This window comes from Bufo gargarizans, chromosome 3 (assembly GCF_014858855.1).
Source record: "Bufo gargarizans isolate SCDJY-AF-19 chromosome 3, ASM1485885v1, whole genome shotgun sequence".
Taxonomy (NCBI): Eukaryota; Metazoa; Chordata; class Amphibia; order Anura; family Bufonidae; genus Bufo; species Bufo gargarizans.
In genome coordinates this window covers 383,904,004-383,926,619 of record NC_058082.1, presented here as the reverse complement: position 1 = coordinate 383,926,619, position 22,616 = coordinate 383,904,004, and the positions used below count along the sequence as shown (strand labels likewise).

Genomic DNA, 22,616 nt, shown 5'->3' with positions numbered 1-22,616 from the left:
GCTGAAAAAGTTCTGCATTGAGGAGTGGGGTAAAATTTCCTCAGACCGATGTCGAAGACTGGTAGATGGCTACAAGAACCGTCTCACTGCAGTTATTTCAGCCAAAGGAGGTAACACTCGCTATTAGGGGCAAGGGTGTCCTATCTTTTTCCTCAGTTAGAATAGGCATTTTTGTAGAATGACATTTACAGAAGATCTTGAAAAGACTTTTCTTCAGTTTTCTTTGTTTAGTCGGATTACTTTAATCTCTCTGTATTGTTGAAACGGAGATGAAATAACCTTTTATTAAAAATGTTACAAAAAACCACATGCTTTCAAAGGGTGTCCTAATTTTTTCACATGACTGTAGATGTGAATTTATATAGTTTATTCTTTGAACCATTTCCTATGGATATTTCTATGGTTAGTTATATGCTGCCATCTAGTGGCCTTTTTTTTGTATTGCACTTGTTTTCCATGTTCCCTTCCCTGAAATCTATGACTCATTTCCTTTGCAATTCTGCACCCTTATTCTGGAGTACAGCACTTCCTGTAGCATGGATGCAGCTAACAGGCCACATGTAACAGAGACACATTTAGTCTTCATGGTATGCTAAAGAAAGTATCATCTTTTGACTGCATAATATTGAGATCCGTTCATTCTGCTGTATCCTTTTGTCTGATGTATAGAATAAATCAACTTTATGGATAAACATGGTATTGGTGAGTTCAACTATCTGATAAGGATTGTCTGCAGTGATTACATCTGCTTGTACAGGACAGGCATAGAGGTCTTACAAGGGATAGATCGCTATCACAACAATCGGAGTCAGAATAACTGTATTGTGACTTATGTATTACCACTTGTTTTGTTCTGTTGAGATACAGCACTATGCTAGACAGGGCACTTTATGCATTTATGAGATGCTGTGTATTAATTGCTAATATTATTGTTTTAATCATTGATTATTTTCCAGTGAGATATACAGTACAGGCCAAAAGTTTGCACTCACCTTCTCATTCAAAGAGTTTTTTCTTTATTTTCATGACTATGAAGGCATCAAAACTATGAATTAACACATGTGGAATTATATACATAACAAACACGTGTGAAACAACTGAAAATATGTCATATTCTAGGTTCTTCAAAGTAGCCACCTTTTGCTTTGATTACTGCTTTGCACACTCTTGGCATTCTCTTCAAGAGGTAGTCGCCTGAAATGGTCTTCCAGCAGTCTTGAAGGAGTTCCCAGACATGCTTAGCACTTGTTGGCCCTTTTGCCTTCACTCTGCGGTCCAGCTCACCCCAAACCATCTCGATTGGGTTCAGGTCCGGTGACTGTGGAGGAAAGGTCATCTGGTGGAGCACCCCATCACTCTCCTGCATGGTCAAATAGCCCTTACTTTCAAAGTTTTCCCAATTTTTCGGCTGACAGACTGACATTTATTTCTTAAAGTAATGATGGCCACTCGTTTTTCTTTACTTAGCTGCTATTTTCTTGCCATAATACAAATTCTAACAGTCTATTCAGTAGGACTATCAGCTGTGTATCCACCTGACATCTCCTCAACGCAACTGATGCTCCCAACCCCATTTATAAGGCAAGAAATCCCACTTATTAAACCTTACAGGGCACACCTGTGAAGTGAAAACCATTTCAGGTGACTACCTCTTGAAGCTCATCAAGAGAATGCCAAGAGTGTGCAAAGCAGTAATCAAAGCAAAAGGTGGTACTTTGAAGAACCTAGAATGACATATTTTCAGTTGTTTCACACTTGTTTGTTATGTATATAATTCCACATGTGTTAATTCATAGTTTTGAAGCCTTCAGTGTGAATCTACAATTTTCCTAATTAAAATTACGAAAACTCTTTGAATGAGAAGGTGTGTCCAAACTTTTGGTCTGTACTGTATATGTATATTGTGTACATATGCACTGTTGCTTTATGCTTGACAAAGTCTCATTTAAGGCGAAACGTTGCATGGATCGATTAAAGCATGTATTAATTGGAATTCTGCCTTAATTTTAGTCAATAAATATATGGCTCTTGGAATATGAAGATGAAAAACAAACAGGAAAAAATGCTTGATCTTTAAATGGTTTGATTCCACTCTCAGTTAGGCCTGTTGCACTGGAATGGTGTGCATCTGTTCCGTGCATTGGAGACCGTAACATGAATGTGTAAATCCCAGAAAACCCCTCTAAAGCCTCATGCACACTTCCGTGGAACAGAATAGTACATGACAGCAGCGGCGGCACAAAGCGCACGGCGTCATATCAACCAATGACGCCATGCGCTCCTGCACTCAGTAGGAATCCAGGCCGGTATCTCACGGTCCGTGTTCCACGGACGTGTGCATGAGGCTTAAGGCAACTAAAAGTGTATTTGGAAGCTGTAGAGCTTTTTATTTTTGGGGGGTCCTAAGGCAAGGTTTATTTTCCGGTAACAAATTCTAAACTGCATTTTCTGTCTTGATTCAAATGTAAGATATGTTCTCTCTGTTTCTACAGAACCAGGCCTATGAAATAATTCTTACTCTAGGTCAGGCATTTGAGGTTGCATATCAACTGGCTATACAGGCACAGAAATCCCGTCATCCTGAAGCAGTAGTCTCTCGACCCTCAAAACCGATTCCTAAACCTCGTGGCAGTATAAAGCGACAGAATGTGAGTAATGGATGATAGCTTTTATGTCCATGGTTGTTCCTAGATACCTAGTGCTCGCTTTATTAAGAATAATATTGATAAGCAACTATTAGATAGAATAGTCAAAGCCTGAAAAATGTGCTTCCATTGTTCATATTTTTAAGAGACAGAGGGTTACTTAATGGAAGAGAATAACAAGCACATTAGGCTTGGTCCAAACCACATCAGTTGATTACATTCTGCTGTTATATATGTTTTAGACGTGTTCAACTCTTTGCCTTCATAGTTACAGCTGTTGACCTTCCAAAAACATTCTGCATGTTTTTTTTTTTTTTTTTTTTTTATTCAGTCTTTTTTTTTTTTTTATAACGCACAGGCTTAAATATGCCTACGGCATGAGACAGAAGCACTGAACCTTACAGCTTTTTAGATTTAGTGCAGCAGATAGAACAGAAAGATCTTGTAATTGGGCACTGGTCCAGTGTATCCATGCCTGTTTATTAAAGAGGCACTCTTTAAAAAGACGCTTTGTCCCCACCACCCATTTGTAAATACATAATTGATCATTTTAAAATATTGATGTACACTATTTTAAACCTCCGTTTAAATGGCCTTTAGATCAGAAGAGTTTAAATGGGGATCATATGCTCTAAAGGCCTCCACAAGCAGAGGCTGAAAATAGAATACTAATAGGTTTTTAACCTGTAGGCAACCTGAGGGACATGACTAAAGGACAAGAGCGATACATGCACGACGCAACGGAAATCTGGTCACCGCCACAGTTAAAGGATTCAGGAGGTTTTACCACCCCTCTGCACCCATGATCGTTGTGATTGGCCAATCAGTGAAGCCCGGCCCATCACAGCAGCGGCAGACTTTTTAACCAGTTATGGTGCTGCAGAGGGGTCAGATGGGGATGACTGGTGCTGAATCAGCCAGAATTAGTCTCCCCCGAGGTTAGTGGGACACCAGTGTTCAGCATCCACTGCCAGTGCTGCATTTCGCTGCGACAGCTCTATAGCAGCAGAGGGAATAGGAAGAACCACTGTGTAGGCAGCCATTCTAACTGGTGACTGTGTGCAAAAAGGTTCTTTGGTTCTCTGTGCTGCTGGTTGGATTGCTGGGACTTGTGGTGCACCTGCTCTATTGCAATCTCCAATGCTGTCCTGTGGAAGAAGGAAGAAGAAATCTCTGGGACTACTGCAGTGATCTTTTATTTTATTTTTTTGTTCATCTGCAGCAGTTCCAGATCCCTAATCCACCCTATTCCCCCATGTCCGCTTTTGCAGAGGACGAACTTGTACTGTGTAATGGATTTTTTATTTTATTTTTTGCATCATCTGTTTACTTTTTTTGTGTAAAAAAGAAGAAACAGTTAAACGGTTGTGTGTGTATGTATGTATGTATGTGTATATATATATATATATATATATTTATATATATATATATATATATATATATATATAAAAGAAGAAAAAGTCCAGCGGGAGCACCAACCGGGTTGCGGGTGCAAAGTCCAGCAGAGGGCAACGGCTGTACCCAAGATTTGTAGAGACGAAAAAAGTCGGACTGCACTCCAAAATGATGGTGAAATAAAGTGTTTTAATCACCCATAATATGGCAACTTGCGACGTTTCGGCTTCCTGAGGAAGGCTCTTGTGAGCCGAAACGTCGCAAGTTGCCATATTATGGGTGATTAAAACACTTTATTTCACCATCATTTTGGAGTGCAGTCCGACTTTTTTCGTCTCTATATATATATATATATATATATTTATATATATAATATAATAAATGGCAGCACCAACCTTAGAATATTGGAAATGGGGTGCAAGCTCCAGTGGGAATAGCATCCCAGGATAATATCAGTAAAAAACAGAGTACTCCAGTATGGTGAAAAAAAGAAAGCTGTTTATTGGCCCAGTGGAGACACGACGTTTCGGTTCCAACATGAAGCCTTTCTCAAGCAATGTAACAAAGCAAACTGAACATACTTATAGTGTAAGTATGTGTAAGAAGTGACATCAAACATAATTAGCATTAACCTGTGCCTGTACAAGTGATGATAAAAAAAAAACTAAGGCTACTTTCACACTAGCGTTCGGGCGGATCCGTTCTGAACGGATCCGCCCATAATAATGCAGACGGAGGCTCCGTTCAGTACGGATCCGTCTGCATTATTTTAGCAAAAAAAAGCTAAGTGTGAAAATAGCCTAGTACGGATCCGTCCAGACTTTCAATGTAAAGTCAATGGGGGACGGATCCGCTTGAAGATTGAGCCACATTGTGGCATCTTCATACGGATCCGTCCCCATTGACTTACATTGAAAGTCTGGACGGATCCGTACGGATCCGCACGCCTCCGCACGGCCAGGCGGACACCCGAACGCTGCAAGCAGCGTTCAGCTGTCCGCCTGTCCGTGCGGAGGCAAGCGGAGCGGAGGCTGAACGCCGCCAGACTGATGCAGTCTGAGCGGATCCGCCTCCATTCAGACTGCATCAGGGCTGGACGGCTGCGTTCGGGTCCGCTCGTGAGCTCCTTCAAACGGAGCTCACGAACGGAAACCCGAACGCTAGTGTGAAAGCAGCCATAATGATACATGTGTATACATATATAGATCAGGTGAACACAGTGCCTAAACATAAAATAGAGCCGTGATATGATTGCATATCATAATACATTATACACATGAATTTTGTATTTTTTTAGATGAAGTGCACTTGTGCAATGACCCAGGAAACAATTGGTTAAAATAAGGAGCTATTACCACACATTCAGTGGTCAGGTCGCATGCATACAATCAAACCAATACCTGATGTGACTCCATTGCCAAAGGCCTCATGCACATGACCGTTTTTTTTTTTTTTTTAAGGTCCGCAAAAACGGGGTCCGTAGGTCCGTGATCCGTGTCCGTTTTTTTTTTTTTTCTTCCGTGGGTCTTCCTTGATTTTTGGAGGATCCACGGACATGAAGAAAAAATTATTTTGGTGTCCGCCTGGCCGTGCGGACCCAAACGGATCCGTCCTGACTTACAATGCAAGTCAATTGGGACGGATCCGTTTGACGTTGATACAATATAGTGCAATTGCAAAGGCATCCGTCCTCCATTGACTTTCAATGTAAAGTCAGGAGTCCCTATTATTCCATCGGATCAGAGTTTTCTCCAATCCGATGGTATATATTTTAACTTGAAGCGTCCCCATCACCATGGGAATGCCTCTATGTTAGAATATACCATCGGATTTGAGTTACAGCGTGAAAACTCATATCCGACAGTATATTATAACACAGGCGTTCCCATAGTGATGGGGACGCGTCAAGTTAGAATTTACTACGAACTGTGTACATGACTGTATTAACTCATTGGTGGCCAGTGTGCGGCCCCCCTCCCTCTATTGTATTAACTCATTGGTGGCCAGTGTGCGGCCCCCCCCCCGGGTCCCCCTCCCTCCCTCTATTGTATTAACTTATTGGTGGCCTGTATGCGGCCTCCCCCGGCCCCCCCTCCCTCCCTCTATTGTATTAACTTATTGGTGGCCAGTATGCGGCCTCCCCCCCTCTATTGTATTAACTTATTGGTGGCCTGTATGCGGCCTCCCCCGGCCCCCCCTCCCTCCCTCTATTGTATTAACTTATTGGTGGCCAGTATGCGGCCTCCCCTGGCCCCCCCTTCCTCCCTCTATTGTATTAACTCATTGGTGGCCAGTGTGCCCCTCCCTCTATTGTATTAACTCATTGTTGGCCAGTGTGCGCCCCCCTCCCCCCGTTATCATTGGTGGCAGCGGAGAGTTCCTTTCGGAGTCCCAGTTTAATCGCTGGGGCTCCAATCGGTAACCATGGCAACCAGGAGGCCACTGCAGTCCTGGTTGCCATGGTTACTTAGCAATATTAGAAGCATCCTACTTACCTGCTGCGCTGTCTGTGACCGGCCGGGAGCTCCTCCTACTGGTAAGTGACAGGTCTGTGCGGCGCATTGCTTAATGATCTGTCACTTACCAATAGGAGGAGATCCCAGCCATTCACAGACAGCGCAGCAGGTAAATATGATGCTTCTAATAATGCTAAGTAACCATGGCAACCAGGACTGCAGTAGCAGTAAACTGGGACTCCGATCGGAACTCTCCGCTGCCACCAATGATCGGGGGGGCCGGAGGGAGGCCACACTGGCCACCAATGAGTTAATACAATATAGGGAGGGGGCCCGCACACTGGCCACCAATGAGTTAATACAATAGAGGGGGCCAGGGGGAGGCCGCACACTGGCCACCAATGAGTTAATACAATAGAGGGGGCCAGGGGGAGGCCGCACACTGGCCACCAATGAGTTAATACAATAGAGGGGGGGGATGCCGCACTGGCCACCAATTAAATTAAAACTGGGGAGGGAGGGGGGTCTGCCCCCTGCTGCCTGGCAACCCCTGATCTCTTATAGGGGGTTATGATACGCACAATTAACCCCTGAGGTGCAGCACCTGAGGGGTTAATTGTGAGGATGACAGGTCCTTGTAAGAGATCAGGTGCTGCCAGGCAGCAGGGGGCAGTCATGTACACAGTTCATGTACACAGTTCGGATCCGTCTGTATGAAATTAACCTACGGCCACGGATCATGGACGCGGATGCCAATCTTGTGTGCATCCGTGTTCTTTCATGGACCCATTGACTTGAATGGGTCCGTGAACCGTTGTCCATCAAAAAAATAGGACAGGTCATATTTTTTTGACGGACAGGAAACACGGATCCCGGCCGCGGATAAACAACGGTGCATTTTCCGAGTTTTCAACTGACCCATTGAAAGTCAATGAATCCACAGAAAATCACGAAAAACAGAACAACGGCCACTGATGCACACAACGGTCGTGTGCATGAGGCCAAATTCAGCGTCTAAGAATCTCGGATGCGCGTGTCCTTCCTCAATATACCAACTCTGAAAGAATTAAAAAGGAAACATGAATCATTAGCAAGGAGATCCCATTGCATTACGCTTACATATGACTACGTTGGGGGAGTATTTCAAGGAACGCAGGATACCAAGAGGCATGCATTCAAATCTGCATCCTAATTTATTTTTGGGCGGTGAGCACTTTTGCAAAAGGTTCGAGATCCTCTCCAATCAATATGCATTTGATTTTATTCTGATGAATATCGAATATCTTCAGCGGGAATTGTACACTTTGTCATGTGAGATCACTGACATTGTATATAAATTACAAGCACAGATGTCTAGTGAGGACTTTAATAGCTATACCAATACCCTCAATGAACATTTGGCGAAATTTCAAACGCAATCGGAGGAGGGAAAACGCACCAAATGGAATAGGGACTCCCAGGACTATGAGAGGTGCGGTTTACACATGGTATAGTGATCAGACGACACAACACTACAGGGACAACAAGAGAAAAAGACAACATAGTCCAACTTCTCCACCTGAGGCAGATTTTTTAGGAGACAGAACACAGAAACTGCCCAGAGAAAGCACAGAACCAGACGCGGTGGTCGCCGTTAAAGACGAAATCGACAAACCACAAACCCCGAAAACCCGGGGTACCTCCAACAAAGCTACAAAAAAGAAGAAATGATCGTTGTGAATCTTTCCTCAAAGGAGCTCACCGCAGCACAAGTGAGTGTCTTAAACAAGGGTTTTTCCTTTTGTCCGACTACACATGTGGACTGGTTGGGACTTGAATATGATTTTTTTTTCCTTTTTTCGTACTGTTAAGTTGAAAGCCTGGTTCAAGGGTAAATCATGCATGGCCATTGATAAAACCAGCAAATTAACATTGAATAGTCTTGATTTGCACATCAAGAGCGGCTTCACTCCTGACGTGAGTGAGCCCGCTATTGATGCCTTTATCAATGGTATACGGTTGGATATTGAAAAATTGGAAGCCAATTATGATGATTCTGTTTTCCAACATCCCAATCTCACTAGGGAGGAGGCTGAGGCCCTGAAACAACTCAGGAGCGACACCTCCCTTGTCCTCAAGCCTGCGGACAAGGGGGGTGCTGTTGTGGTTATGGATTCTGGAAAGTACATATCAGAGGTACTGCGACAATTGAGTGACACTGATGTTTATGGGGTCTTAGATAATGATCCGACATTTCGGATAGGCACTGTCATCAGACAATGCTTGACTGATGCATATGCATCTGGGGTTATAGATGATGAGCTCAGGAATTACCTTACTGTAGCTCACCCTATAACTCCAGTATTATATATATTAACCAAGATCCACAAGACATTAGTCGACCCAATAGTGTCTGGTTCTGATTCTATTTTCAGCCGCCCGGCTACCTTTTTAGACAAGTTGCTACGGGGTTTTGCCACTTGTGGCACTTCCTATATCCGTGATACCAATGATTTTCTGGTTAGGTTGAATCAGGAACACATCCCCAATTCTGGCCTCCTTCGATGTAGTGTCTTTGTGAACCTCTATTGAACAGCATAGCGGGATTTAAGCTGTTAAAAAAAAATGTTGTCTGTCTCCTAGTTGTCAGACATGGCTGCAGATTTTGTTCTTCGGTTACTCTCTGTTTTGTTGGAGTATAACTACTTCTTGTTTCAAGACAATATCCAAAAACGTGGTGTGGCTATGGTGTCCAACATGGCCCCTACATTCGCTAATATCTACATGCGTGTATTTGAGGAGGACGTCATCTATCTATCTAGCCACTTCTGTCATGTACTGAGGTGGTGGAGATACATAGATGACGTCTTCCTCCTTTGGACAGGCAATCAGGAACAACTGATTGAGTTCAACAGGTTCCTTAATGGTGTAAATACGTCCCTACAATTTACCTTGTTACATTCCACCAGTGAATTGCAATTTTTAGACACCAAGGTATTGTTCTCAAACGGCACTTTCTGTACACAATTATATGTCAAACCAACTGATAAAAATACAACTCTTCTGTATAGCAGCTGTCATCCTAAAAGAATGATACGTTCTCTTCCGTACTCGCAAATGGTGCGAGCCAAGAGAATTGTCTCTGATGGATTCCAGACACACGTTGGGTGACATGCTACACAGGTTTAAAAAACGTGGCTATCCCAATAAACTATTGGAAGAGCACCGTAATACAGTGATGGTGATGGACAGGCAGAAAATCCTGTCCGGCCCATCGATTAAAAGTGGGGTGTCCAGGATCCCATTTGTGTCTATAGTGAGCCCAGCATCGATATCAATCATATCATCAGAGACACTGAGCTGTTCTTGCTGGCTCCATCAGGGGTGTTCCTGAATTTGATTCCCCACCATTGTTCTCTTACAGAAAGTCCAAGAGTCTTAGGGACCAATTGGTGCGGGCTGATGTGGGGACAAAAAAAGTCCTCAGACAATCTACATTGACGCGTCCCAGACGCGGATGTTTTCCGTGTCTTGGTTGCGTCAATTGTAGATACATGTGCAAAGCCTCCTCTTTTATCCATCCGTCTACAGGGGCTGCTTATCCCATCCGTTTTCATCTGACATGTATTTCTGACCATGTGGTATATGTACTGTCCTGTCCCTGCAATATTATATATGTTGGGGAAACATCTACAGACTTTAAGTCTAGACTGAACAACCACCGCTTAAGTATCAGGCAAAAAAGATTGGATCTTCCAGTCTCTAAACACTTTACGGATCTCAAACATAAGGATCTTAAGTGTTGGATTGTGGATTATGTACCCATGCTGAGGAGGGGTGGTAATAGAATTACACTCCTCAAAAAGATAGAAATCCATTGGATTTTTACTTTAAACTCCATGAAACCACAAGGCCTCAATGTTGATCTCAATTTAGGATAGGTATTTGGTCGATAGCTGGCCTTGACCCATTTTTTGATTCACTCTATGCTCAATTCCTGTGGGTAGTAATGTAATTTTTATTCTGTTATTTAAATAAACATACAGATACAAATTAAGCTAATTTTATCTTTCTTTTACTCAGTTATATCATGGTCGATGGCCGAAGGTTGCGTGAAATGAGCATGGACTTGCGCAGTCACCCCAGCTACAATGCCCGAACTCCACTATAAGTCGATTACCAGTGTCAACAATACATCGCCTGCAGTGCTACATAATTACAGTCTCCTGTGTATGGATGGGTTGAGGAGATCCCTCATTGTTACGAGGTCTATGGGATGGATAAGATATGGGGAAGCTGCTACCGCGGTCTTAGCCATGTGATGTCCCCTATATATGTGTCAACCGGTGGTGCCTGACGGCGCTTAGATTTGGACACAGCAGACCAAAAAGTAACGATTTGTCTGTGGTGTGTATGCACAGTACATTGGTTAATGGTTGGCACAGGCCATGACACGGTTGCTTATGCGTCTGACCTGCCTTTACCTTCTCCAATATGGTGGATTGTGCAGGAGTACTGTGCGCTTGTGAATTATCACGAGGCTTTGTGATGACACTTATAGAACGCGAATATCTAGCCATGCGTTTACTGTGTATTTCGGATGACACAAATGCGTCCGGGTCTTGGCGCTTGCGCACTTGATCGCACGCGTGTTGGTCCGTCGAATGACTCATTCAACGGGCGCACGTGCATCCGAGATTCTTAGACACTGAATTTGGCAATGGAGTCACATCGGGTATTGGTAAGGTGTTTGATTGTATGCATGCATCCGTGTCCATAGTCATGTGACCTGACCACTCCCCATGATGAATGTGTGGTAATAGCTCCTTATTTTAACCAATTGTTTCCTGGGTCATTGCACAAGTGCACTTTATACACATGAATTTTGCATTTATTTAGATAATGTATTATGATATGCAATCGAATCACGGCTCTATTTTATGTCTAAGCACTGTGTTCACCTGATCTATATATGTATACACATGTATCATTATTATTATTTTTATTATCACTTGTACAGGCACAGATTAATGCTAATTATGTTTGATGTCACTTCCTCACACTATAAGTATGTTCAGTTTGCTTTGTTACATTGCTTGAGAAAGGCTTTATGTTGGAGCCGAAACGTCGCTTCACCACTGGGTGAATAAACAGCTTTCTTTTTTTCACCATACTGGAGTACTCTGTTTTTTTTACTGATATATGTGTGTGTGGAAATATATATATATACAGTTGCAAGAAAAAGTATGTGAATTATATGGATTTCTGTACAAATTGGTCATAAAATGTGATCTGATCTTCATCTAAGTCACAACAATAGACAATCGCAGTCTGCTTAAACTAATAACACACAAATAAATAAATGTTACCATGTTTTTATTGAACACACCATGTAAACATTCCCAGTTCAGGTGTAAAAAGTATGTGAACCTTTAGATTTAATAACTGGTTGACAAAGTATGTGAAAACCTAGACTAATGACATCTCCAAGAGCTAATTGGAGTGAGGTGTTAGCCAACTGGAGTCGAATCAATGAGATGAGATTGGAGGTTTTGGTTACAGCTGCCATATAAAAAACACACACCAGTTCTGGGTTTGCTTTTCACAAGAAGCATTGCCTGATGTGAATGATGTCTCGCACAAAAAAGCTCTCAGAAGACCTACATTTAAGAATTGTTGACTTGCATAAAGCTGGAAAGGGTTATAAAAGTATCTCCAAAAGCCTAGCTGTTCATCAGTCCATGGTAAGAAAAATTCTCTATAAATGGAGATAGTTTAGCACTGCTGCTGCTCTCCCTAGGAGTGGCCACCCTGTAAAGATGACTGCAAGAGCACACGGCAGACTGCTCAATGAGGTGAAGAATCCTAGAGTGTCAGCTAAAGACCTACAAAAGTCTCTAGCATATGCAAACATCCCTGTTAGCGAATCTACGATATTTATTCTGTCATCACATTTTGTTTTACATAGTAAATCAAATGATATATAAACACGGTAAAAAGGAGGGTAGGGGATGAAAACAGGGGGGGGGAGGGAGGAAAAGGAGGGATTGGGGTACATGAGTAGAGTGAGGATATCCTGAAGTCACATCGTTACAGATACATATAATCACAGTACACAAGCCATTCTGAGAATGCCTAAATTGGGATAATTTTAACTTTAAGAGTACAAGATATAGTACGGATTGGATCAGGGATCAGGGTGGGCTCCTGGGGCGAGCCTGTATAGCCTCCCATTTGGCCCATTCCCTCTCATATTTATGTATCCTACAATCTTTGTACGCCATCATCTTTTCATAAGCAGAAGTGGTGGCCACTGATTCTATTATTTCTGAAAGGGATGGTATCTTTGTACTTTTCCAGTATGCCACTATACGTAACTTCGTAGCTAGAAAAATGTGTAAGCTGATCACTCTTGCCTCTCTGGGGATCTCGTTTAACTTTAAGAACAAAAGGGCTAGAGCAGCGTATGGCAAAATTGGGTCTTTAGTCAGTAAAGAAACAGTTTGAAGGATGTGGGTCCAAAGATCCCTAAGATTGACAATCCCATAAGATATAAAACAGGGACCCCTTTCCACCACATCCCCTCCAGCAAGTATGGGAAATACTAGGGTAAATTGGCCTAAGTCTGAGAGGGGTGAAGTACCACCTCAATACCGCTTTCATATATGATTCTAAATGGGTAGCACAGTGGAGCTGAGACGTGGCGACACCAATGGCAATAGACCATTGGATGTGAGAGAAAGACTGACCTAGCTCCTTCTCCCAGACTACAAATGGGGCTGATTTGATAAAGGAAAGTTTATTTCCTAGGAGGGAGTATATAGCTTTAATTCCTAAAGAGGATATGTTGGGGAGGGTCCAAAGCTTCAACAGTTGTAAAACCCCGTTCCCAATCAACATGGGAGTATCACTCAGGATATGCTTGACTCTCAGATACTTAAAGATTTCCCCTCCCGAAATGCCGTAGGTCTGTTGTTAATCCGCACAAGGTTTGGTCGATAAATTTGTCAGCAAATCACCCACGGAAAGAATTCCCTTCTCTCTCCAAGATGCCAGTTGCAGGTCAGGAGTTAACAATGTTAGACATTCTATAGGGGCCAAGTGTGTGTATGAAACTGGATTATTTGCCACTTTGTCTACTTACGACTGGTTAATGAAGATGAGACGAAAAATGAATGAGTTGGGATGGGTGATTTCTTATTGATGTAGGCTAGTAATAAGGCTTTAAGATTGTGTGAGGGAGCTTGGGACTGTCCAATTATGGACTCATCGCCCACCCACCATGCCCACAGTTGGTTGATTCTAGAGGCCATATAATAATCAAAGATGTTAGGCAGACGAAGACCGCCTTTCTTCTTGTGCCTGTTCATTAAGACCCTAGCTATCCTTGGTGGGCCCTTTTGCCACACAAATTTATTGAGCATTTTATTGGATAGCTTGAAGAAGGAATTTGGGATCGGAATGGGGATGGTTCGGAACAGATATAACATTTTTGGGAGAATGTGTTGCTGGAAAGCAGCTATCCGCCCAATCCATGATAATTCTGTTTTCGCTATCTTATTAAGTTCAGATTGTAGTGTTTGTATTAATTGGGAAACGTTAGCTTTGTACAGGTTTTGAGGGGTGGAGCAGAGATGGATCCCTAAATATAAAATGTCATCTGATCGCCAGTCCAGGGGAAATTTCTGCCATAGATGAGTTAACTCGTCCGCAGGTATACCCAACGGGAGGACCTGTGATTTGGTCTCGTTTATCTTATAATAGGACAGGGCACCAAATTCTCGTATTAGATTTATCGCCGCCGATAATGACGCATCAGGATTAGTGAGTGTAAGTATAATGTCGTCTGCGTACAATGAGATACGGTGTTGTCTTTCCCCTATTTGAATGCCCGTTATTTCTGGGGCCCTCTGGATAGCCTCGGCTAAAGGTTCTATGGATAAAATAAAAATAAGTGGGGATAGAGGACATCCCTGTCTCGTGCCGTTAGAAAGGTGTGAAAGGATCAGATAGTATACCATTAGCTAAAACCTGTGCTGAGGGGTCCTTGTATAGTGCCCTGATGGCGTTTAGCATCTTGGAGGGGAAACCCATTTTCTCGAGCACCGGGAAGGCAAACGACCAATTGACCCGGTCGAATGCCTTCTCTGCGTCCAAGGTGATAAAAAGCGCCGGTTTTGCGGACCTATTCGCGAAGTCTATAAGGTTGAGGACTCTCCTCGAGTTATCAGTGATTTGCCTCTGTTGCACAAAGCCCACTTGGTCTGGATTGATTAAATATGGAATAATAGGGGCTAACCTTTTTGCAATCAATTTCGCATAGATTTTGAGGTCCATATTTAAGAGTGAGATTGGGCGAAAATTTTGTGGGGTATCCGGGTCTTTTCCCGGTTTCGGCAACGTCACTATGACTGCTTCCAACATTCCTTTTGGCATCTTTCCATCCGAATTAGCACAAGACAGGGAAGCCTGTAGATGGGGTACTAACGTTGAGGCAAACAGTTTATAAAATACATATTAGATAGGCCGTCAGGTCCTGGACTCGGGAGTTGGCAAATTATGCGGATGATTTCTTCTGCAGTTATAAGAGAGGTGAGAGAGTTTGTATGTGTCGCTGTAAGAGTGGGTAGAGAAAGTGAGTCTAGAAATGTATCTATGTCTGTAGGAGAAGGAGGGGTGACAAGGGGTTCTTTTTCCAGATTATAAAGATGGGAATAGAATTCCATGAACCGATTGGCAATATGTTTAGGGTCATATAGCTTTTGGGATTTAGCGGAATTCCATAAATATGCTATACAGGATTTAAAGGATCTTGCCTTTATTCTGTTCGCTAGCAAGCTTACCTGCATTATTAACTTGGGAGTAGTACCTGGCTTTAGTTTTCTTCAGAGCATATTCATAGGAGTGTAACAAATGTTCTCTTAGTTTAAGTCTGAGAGACCTCAAAGTGTGTGATGTATTCTCATTTGGAGCAGCTTTGTTAGCTTTTTCTAGCTGTTCTATTTGGGTTATTAGATCCCTCTGGACTTTCTCCCTCTTTTTTTTTATCAATGTACCCTAGTTTTATTAAAACTCCTCTTATGTACGCTTTATGGGCAAGCCATTCCACGAGGGATCAGAAACAGAGGCTGTATTAAAGAGGAAACATTCTTCTAGTTCCTTAGTGATCTCTTTTGCGTATTGGGAATGGGCTAGAATGAAATCATTCGCTCTCCAAAGTTGACTAGGGGGATGTTGGAACCGTTCCCTAAGTTCCACAGTAACCGGTGCGTGGTCAGACCACGTGATCAGCCCAATATCCGCTTTTTGTATCTGGCTGATGGATCTACCATCTACTAGAATTAGGTCTATGCGGAAATATTAACGGTGGGAGGGCGAGAAGTATGAATTTTCCCTTTCTGAGGGGTGTAGAATACGCCATATGTCATAAAGGGATTTGTGTACTAAATATTGGGTGAAGTTAGCCGAGGCATTTCTGGTGGAGGAGGTAGTGTCGAGAGAGAGGTCCGGAACAGTGTTGAAGTCACCACATATAATGACCCTACCTTTCTGTAGGGAATTTATTTTATTGAGTAATTTGTGTAAGAACCAATACGGTTTCTTGTTTGGGGCGTATAATCCCACTACCGTGAACAGCACATTATTCAGGTAGCAAATGTGAATGATGTATCTGCCTCTATGGTCTAAAAGAGTGGAGACTTCAGTGTGAACTACCGTATTTTTAAACTCTAGGAGGACACCCCGTTTCTTTTTCGTATAATGTGCTTGTATGATCACTGGAAAACTACTGTGCTTGAGCCTGTGGGCGTATTTTTCAAGTATGTGCGTCTCTTGCACAGAAAAGATCTCACATTTAAGATTAAGGGCCTCCTTCCATAACATGCGGCGCTTAAATGGGCTGTTTAGGCCTCTGACATTAAGGGATCCTAATTTTAGCACCATGGTAATGGAAATTATGCAATGTTAGAAGCCCATACGAATATCCCAGGAGAAAGAAACCTCCACCCCCGGCCCCACACGCATAAAATATATCACATTTTGGTATATCTCTACTCAAGAATAGAAGCACAGGGTAAGTAAAGGAAAAGGAAAACGCCGAACATAAGAATAACAAAGCTATCTAATCTCGGGCGGTCAGGTTGAGAGGTTAGAGGCAGGTGTAATTTCCTCTCAAGTATGTTGGGGAAAACATAGTCAACCAATACAGGGTAGTGAATACTCATCCACTCCTACAACTTCAGAATCAATATGGTGGCAAGTCCTTCAGCAGTTCTTCTTGCGCCTGCCTTCCACCAACTGCCATTCCTCCTCCGTTGAGATTCTGTTTCGAGGTGGCAGATCTTAAGAAGGATCCGTCTGGATGTTACATGTAGAGAGCAATTTCTTTCCTTCCACCACGGATTTGACCACAATAAAGGAATCATCTTTACGGATCAGCAGCTTGACTGGAAATCCCCAGCTGTATGCGATAGAATGAGCCCGCAAGGCAGAAGTTATGGGGAGTAGCGTACGGCGGAGTTGCGGGGTGATAAGGCTGCTGATAAGTCTGCGAAAAGCTGAACTGATTGGTAAGGATCTCGCATGCAGTCCCGCTTCCTGGCATTTGCCAGTACACTCTCTTTTATGTGATAAAATGGATCCTAGCAAGAACATCTCTGGGGGTTCCTTGAGGAAGATGTTTATGCTTGGCAACCCTGTGTGCTCTATCAATGATCAGGTCGCGATCAGTGCAAGAGGGTAGGAGCAATTTTAGTAGGCTCTTTAAGGGCTCTTTATATAATCGAAATTTAACGAAATTTTTGCAAAAAAATAAAATTTTTCACTTTCAGTTGTAATTTAAAAAAAAACAAACGACATCCATATATAAATTTATTGTTCTACATGTCTTTGATAAAAAATAATAATGTTTGGGTAAAATAAAAATTGGGTAAAAGTTATAGCATTTACAAACTATGGTACAAAAATGTGAATTTCCGCTTTTTGAAGCAGCTCTGACTTTCTGAACACCTGTCATGTTTCCTGAGGTTCTACAATGCCCAGACAGTAGAAAACCCCCACAAATGACCCCATTTCGGAAAGTAGACACCCTAAGGTATTTGCTGATGGGCATAGTGAGTTCATAGAACTTTTTATTTTTTGTCTCAAGTTAGCGGAAAATGATGATTTTTTTTTTTTTTTTTTTTTCATACAAAGTCTCAAGTTCCACTAACTTGTGACAAAAAATAAACTTGTTTGCCAAAGCATATGAACACCGCCGCCTCCTCAGCTCATATGCCTCGGCAAACGTATCTTTTACTGCAGAGGAGAAATCTCGTCTTGCAGCGCCGCATACACCGACTTTTGTGTATTCTGACAGAAGCGCAATGCTTCTGTCAGAATGCACATCAGTGCTGCAGCTAGTCGATCGGTTGGTCCACCTGGAAGGTAAAAAGAAAAAACCAGGCCGCAACGCAATAAATTTTATTAACTTTATAATAACATTGAACAGAACATATAAACTTTATTTAACTTTTTGAACTGAAAGTTAACTTTTTTGCTTACTGGTGATTTTTTTTTTCTTACCTTTATAGAACAAACCTCTCCTTCCCCATGGGACAATGTGCAAAGCGCAAATCGCCCAAAGATGTGGCGAAGTGCATTATGCACTTTGTCCCAGGTGAAAGGAGAGGTTTGCAGCAGCTGTGTTAATGGGCCCTAATAGCCCTGTGTACCTGTCCTGTGAGATGTGATCCCTATGCTAAGTGTACCTGTGTGTGGTACTTCCGGAAACTCTCCCCTAAGCATAGGGCAGGGTGGTCAGGGCAGTCAGGACAGAAATAGCGGGTGTCACGCCTTATTCCACTCCTGCTACAGACACAACATCTTTTTCGGGGTGACGGTTGGGTTGAGGTACCAGCAACGACATTGGGGAAATGTCGCTCATGTAGACAACTAACTACACTGGTGGATGGGGCCACGGAACCTCCTGGATACAGGAGGTTCTCGATGATCTCTTCCTGAAATTTGAGGAAGGATCCTGTTCTCCCAGCTTTACTGTAGAGAACAAAACTATTATATGCAGCCAATTGAATCAAATATACAGACACCTTCTTATACCAGCGTCTGGTGTGTTTGGAAACTAAATACGGAGACAACATCTGGTCATTGAAGTCCACCCCTCCCATGTGAAAGTTATAGTCGTGGACTGAGAGGGGCTTTTCAATGACACTGGTTGCCCGTTCTATTTGTATTGTCGTGTCTGCTCGAATGGAGGAGAGCATGTAAACGTCACTCTTGTCTCTCCATTTCACCGCAAGCAGTTCTTGGTTACACAAGGCAGCTCTCTCCCCCCTTGCAAGACGGGTGGTAACAAGCCGTTGGGGGAAGCCCGCGCGACTAGTTTGCGCGGTGCCACAGCAGCCAATCTGTTCTAGGAATAAATGCCTGAAGAGGGCCACACTTGTGTAGAAATTGTCCACATAAGGATGGTACCCCTTGCCAAATAAGGGTGACACCAAGTCCTAGACTGTCTTCCCACTGCTCCCCAGGTATTCAGGGCAACCTACCAGCTCCAGGGTCTGATCTTTACTCTCATAGACACGAAATTTGTGGGTATAGCCTGTGGCCCTTTCACAGAGCTTATACAATTTGACTCCATACCGGGCGCGCTTGCTTGGGATGTATTGTTTGAAGCCAAGGAAAGGGGGAACTACAGGTGCGGCTGAAGTTGGGGACTGCAATCAGGGTTTGCCAGCACCTCAGGTATTCTAGGGGCTCTACGGGCCTGTCTGTGCTGTGGCTTCGACTGGGTAACTATTGCACGTGCCACCGTACCAGCTTCAACTGCCCTTTTGGTGCTCGCCACTTCACCATGTTGTACGGCAGTGCTGGTACTAGGTCCAGGATGGGCTGCGCTGCTGGTGTATGCCTCACCGCGTAATCCGACAGCGCCAGCCCCACTCTGCTGCCCTTGAAGTGGATCCAGCGCAACCTGTTGTCTAGCGACACAGGGCCGGGTACGCCTGGTGCTATCAGGGACCTCAACCTCATCGTCCAAACTTTGGGTCAGACTGCCACTGCTTTCTAAAGGTTCATATTCTGACCCGCTAGATTCGTCAGATGAGGGTTCCCATTCCTCATCCGACTGGGTCAGAAGCCTGTAGGCCTCTTCAGAAGAATACCCCCTGTTTGACATTTGGACTACTAAATTTAGGGGTATTCCCTGAGACTACCCAAGAAAAAAAGCAAGCCTGTCTTGCAAATTGGAGGCTAGCGAAGTACCGGAGGCCGCTGCGATTGATAAAATATATCAAAACTGATTTATTTTTTTTATCGCTGCAGCGCTTGTAAAGTGATTGTGCAGTGATCAAAAAAAAAATATTTTTTGTCACTGCGACGGGGCGGGCGTGGGTGAACGCACGTGTGGGGGCGACCGATCAGGCAAACACTGCCTTTTGGGTGGAGGGCGAGCTAAGGTGACACTAATACTATTATAGATCTGACTGTGATCAGTTTTGATCACTTACAGATACTATAAAAGTGCAAAAGCTGATTAGCGATACGCTAATCAGCGAATAAGTGACTGCGGTGCGGTGGGCTGGGCGCTAAACGATCGCTAAACTACCTAACCAAGGGGCCTAAACTATCCTAAACCTAACAGTCAATACCAGTGGAAAAAAAATTTAACCGTTTACACTGATCACTTTTTTCCTTTTCACTAGGTGATTGACAGGGGCAAGAAGGGGTGATCAAGGGGTTAATTGGGGTGCTGGGGGGGTTATCTGGGGCTAAGGTGTAGTGTTTGGTGCTACTCACTATGATGGCTGCTCCTCTGCTGAGACCAACCGACGAAAAGGACCAGCAGAGGAGCAGGGAAGCCATTTAACACCTTATATTTATAAATATAAGGTGTTAGATGGCTTCTGATTAGAGATTTTGAAAATCGCCAGCCTGCCAGCAACGATCATTGGCTGGCAGGCTGGTGACGAAATGGTTCTTCAAATTTTTCCGGCCCGCATTGTGCATGCGCGGGCCGGCTCAGACCGAAATCTCGCGTCTCGCGAGATGACGCACGGATGCGTCCAGGAGGAATGAATCGACTGCCTCCAGGACGCATCCGTGCGTTAAGCGGTCCGGAGGAGGTTAAGATTATTCCTGCGGGATCTATCTTCTAGATCTGCAACTTTAGCCTTGAGATACAACAAATTCAGCAGCAAGTGCTTCATGATCGTCAATCAGATGGTTGTGGGAAGCGGCAAACTCCCCCATTTTTTCCTCCACATGTTGCGTTCTGTTACCCAGATCTATGACTGTGGCCTGTAATGGCGTTATTAGGTTTGACATATGTGCGGTCATAGAATTATTGAATGCTAACAGCATTTGCTTCATTAAGCTGCTGGATGCGGGTGAGTCACTGGTGGGGAAGGAGTGCAGAGCCTCGATTGTGGAGGGAGATTCTAGCTTCTCCAGGGTGTCCATTATGTTACACCCAGGGTGACACACCCTTGGATACTAGGTCTCCGCTTTTCTGGGCTGGCCGACGGTGAGGCCTGAGCAGTATGCACTACAAGTGAGAATCCCGCGCCAGAGCTAGGCCGACTGACCTGAGAGGTTAGACGGGGGGAGTGAGATGTCGATGCTGGGGAGACAGCTCCCTTATCTGAGCTCCGGTGTACCTTCTCCCCCTCCTTTGCCCGTCTTGGGGATGGTGTATTGACGCTTTCAGTGTTGCTCGTGTTCGGGGCGATGGAGGAGGCCTCCCCGTCAGCGCCATCTTGGCTCCGATCTTTACTGAAGAAAAACTCTAGCTTGCCATGCGCTTTGGACGCTCTTTTACCCCTCGTCATCATGAGGATGTTCGCCAGTTTCTGGCTGTCGGTTTATGTTGTGAAAATGACCACTTTGAAGGGCTTTTGCAGTGTTAGTCGCAGTGCAGGTGCGGGAGCTCTGGTTTATGCGTCCATCTCCCTCGGCAGCTTGGCCACGCCCCCATCTACGATATTTAAAACACTAAACAAGAATGGATTTCATGGGAGCATACCACAGAGGAAGCCACTGCTGTCCAAAAAAAACATTGCTGCACATTTACAGTTTGCACAAGAGCACCTGGATGTTCCATAGCGATACTGGCAAAATATTCTGTTGACAGGTGAAACCAAAGTTGAGTTGTTTGGAAGAAACACACAACACTTTGTGTGGATAAAAAGAGGCACAGCACATCAACATTAAAACCTCATGCCCACTGTGAAGTATGGTGGTGTGGGCATCATGGTTTTGGGGCTGCTTTGCTGCGTCAGGGCCTGGACAGATTGCTATCATCAAAGGAAAAATGAATTCCCGAGTTTATCAAAACATTTTGCAGGAGAACTTAAAGGGAGTCTGTCAGCAGATTTACCCCTTTTTAACAGTTGCCATACCGCTGTAGCCGCAAAACAGATGATTAACACGGTACCTTTATATGCTTTGGTGTACTTTTAAATATGCCAAAAACGAACTTTGATGAGGGCTCGCAAGTGCCCAGGGTGGAGTCCACTGTGTTGGAGCCCAGGCAGCTCTGCCTCTTCGGCTCTTATCGCCGCCCAGCCTCCTCCTCTGCTCGCCTATCTGTTGTCTCTCCCCCTCAGCGAGATCCCGCGCCGACGCGATGACTTGCTTGGTCGGGGCATGCGCATAAGCTACTGCGATGCCGTGTCAGCAATGGGCATGGCAGTGCGCATGCCCCGGCCAAGGAAGTTATTGCATCGGCGCGGGATCTCGCTGAGGGGGAGAGACAACAGATAGGCGAGCAGAGGAGGAGGCTGGGCGGGGATAAGAGGCAGAGCTGCCTGGGCTCCAACACGGTGGACTCCGCCCTGGGCACTTGCGAGCCCTCATCAAAGTTCGTTTTTGGCATATTTAAAAGTCCACCAAAGCATATAAAGGTACCGTGTTAATCATCTGTTTTGCGGCTACAGCGGTATGGCAACTGTTAAAAAGGGGTAAATCTGCTGACAGACTCCCTTTAAGGCCATTTGTCCATCAGCTGAAGTTCAGACGACCCAAAGCATAGAAGTAAATCAACAACAGAATGGCTTAAACAGAAGAAAATACGCTTTCTGGAGTGGCCCAGTCAGAGTCCTGACCTCAACCCGATTAAGATGCTGTGGCATGACCTCAAGAAATC

At 44.0% G+C, this 22,616-nt stretch overlaps 1 protein-coding gene across 5 annotated transcripts in view; it reads left to right on the top strand.

Moving 5' to 3' along the window:
• Positions 1–22,616, top strand: part of ANKS1A (ankyrin repeat and sterile alpha motif domain containing 1A) — a 731,235-nt gene that overhangs the window by 568,738 nt on the left and 139,881 nt on the right. For 4 of the 5 annotated variants that reach the window (XR_006388413.1, XM_044288191.1, XM_044288189.1 and 1 more), the window contains one exon: positions 2,493–2,648. Coding sequence is in view for 4 of the 5 variants with exons in the window: in XM_044288191.1 (XP_044144126.1) it covers positions 2,493–2,648 (156 nt within the window). In the remaining variant the exon portion in view is untranslated. Of the gene's footprint in view, positions 1–2,492; positions 2,649–10,558; positions 11,647–22,616 lie in introns of those variants that run through there. The other variant, XM_044288190.1, reaches the window with a different exon arrangement.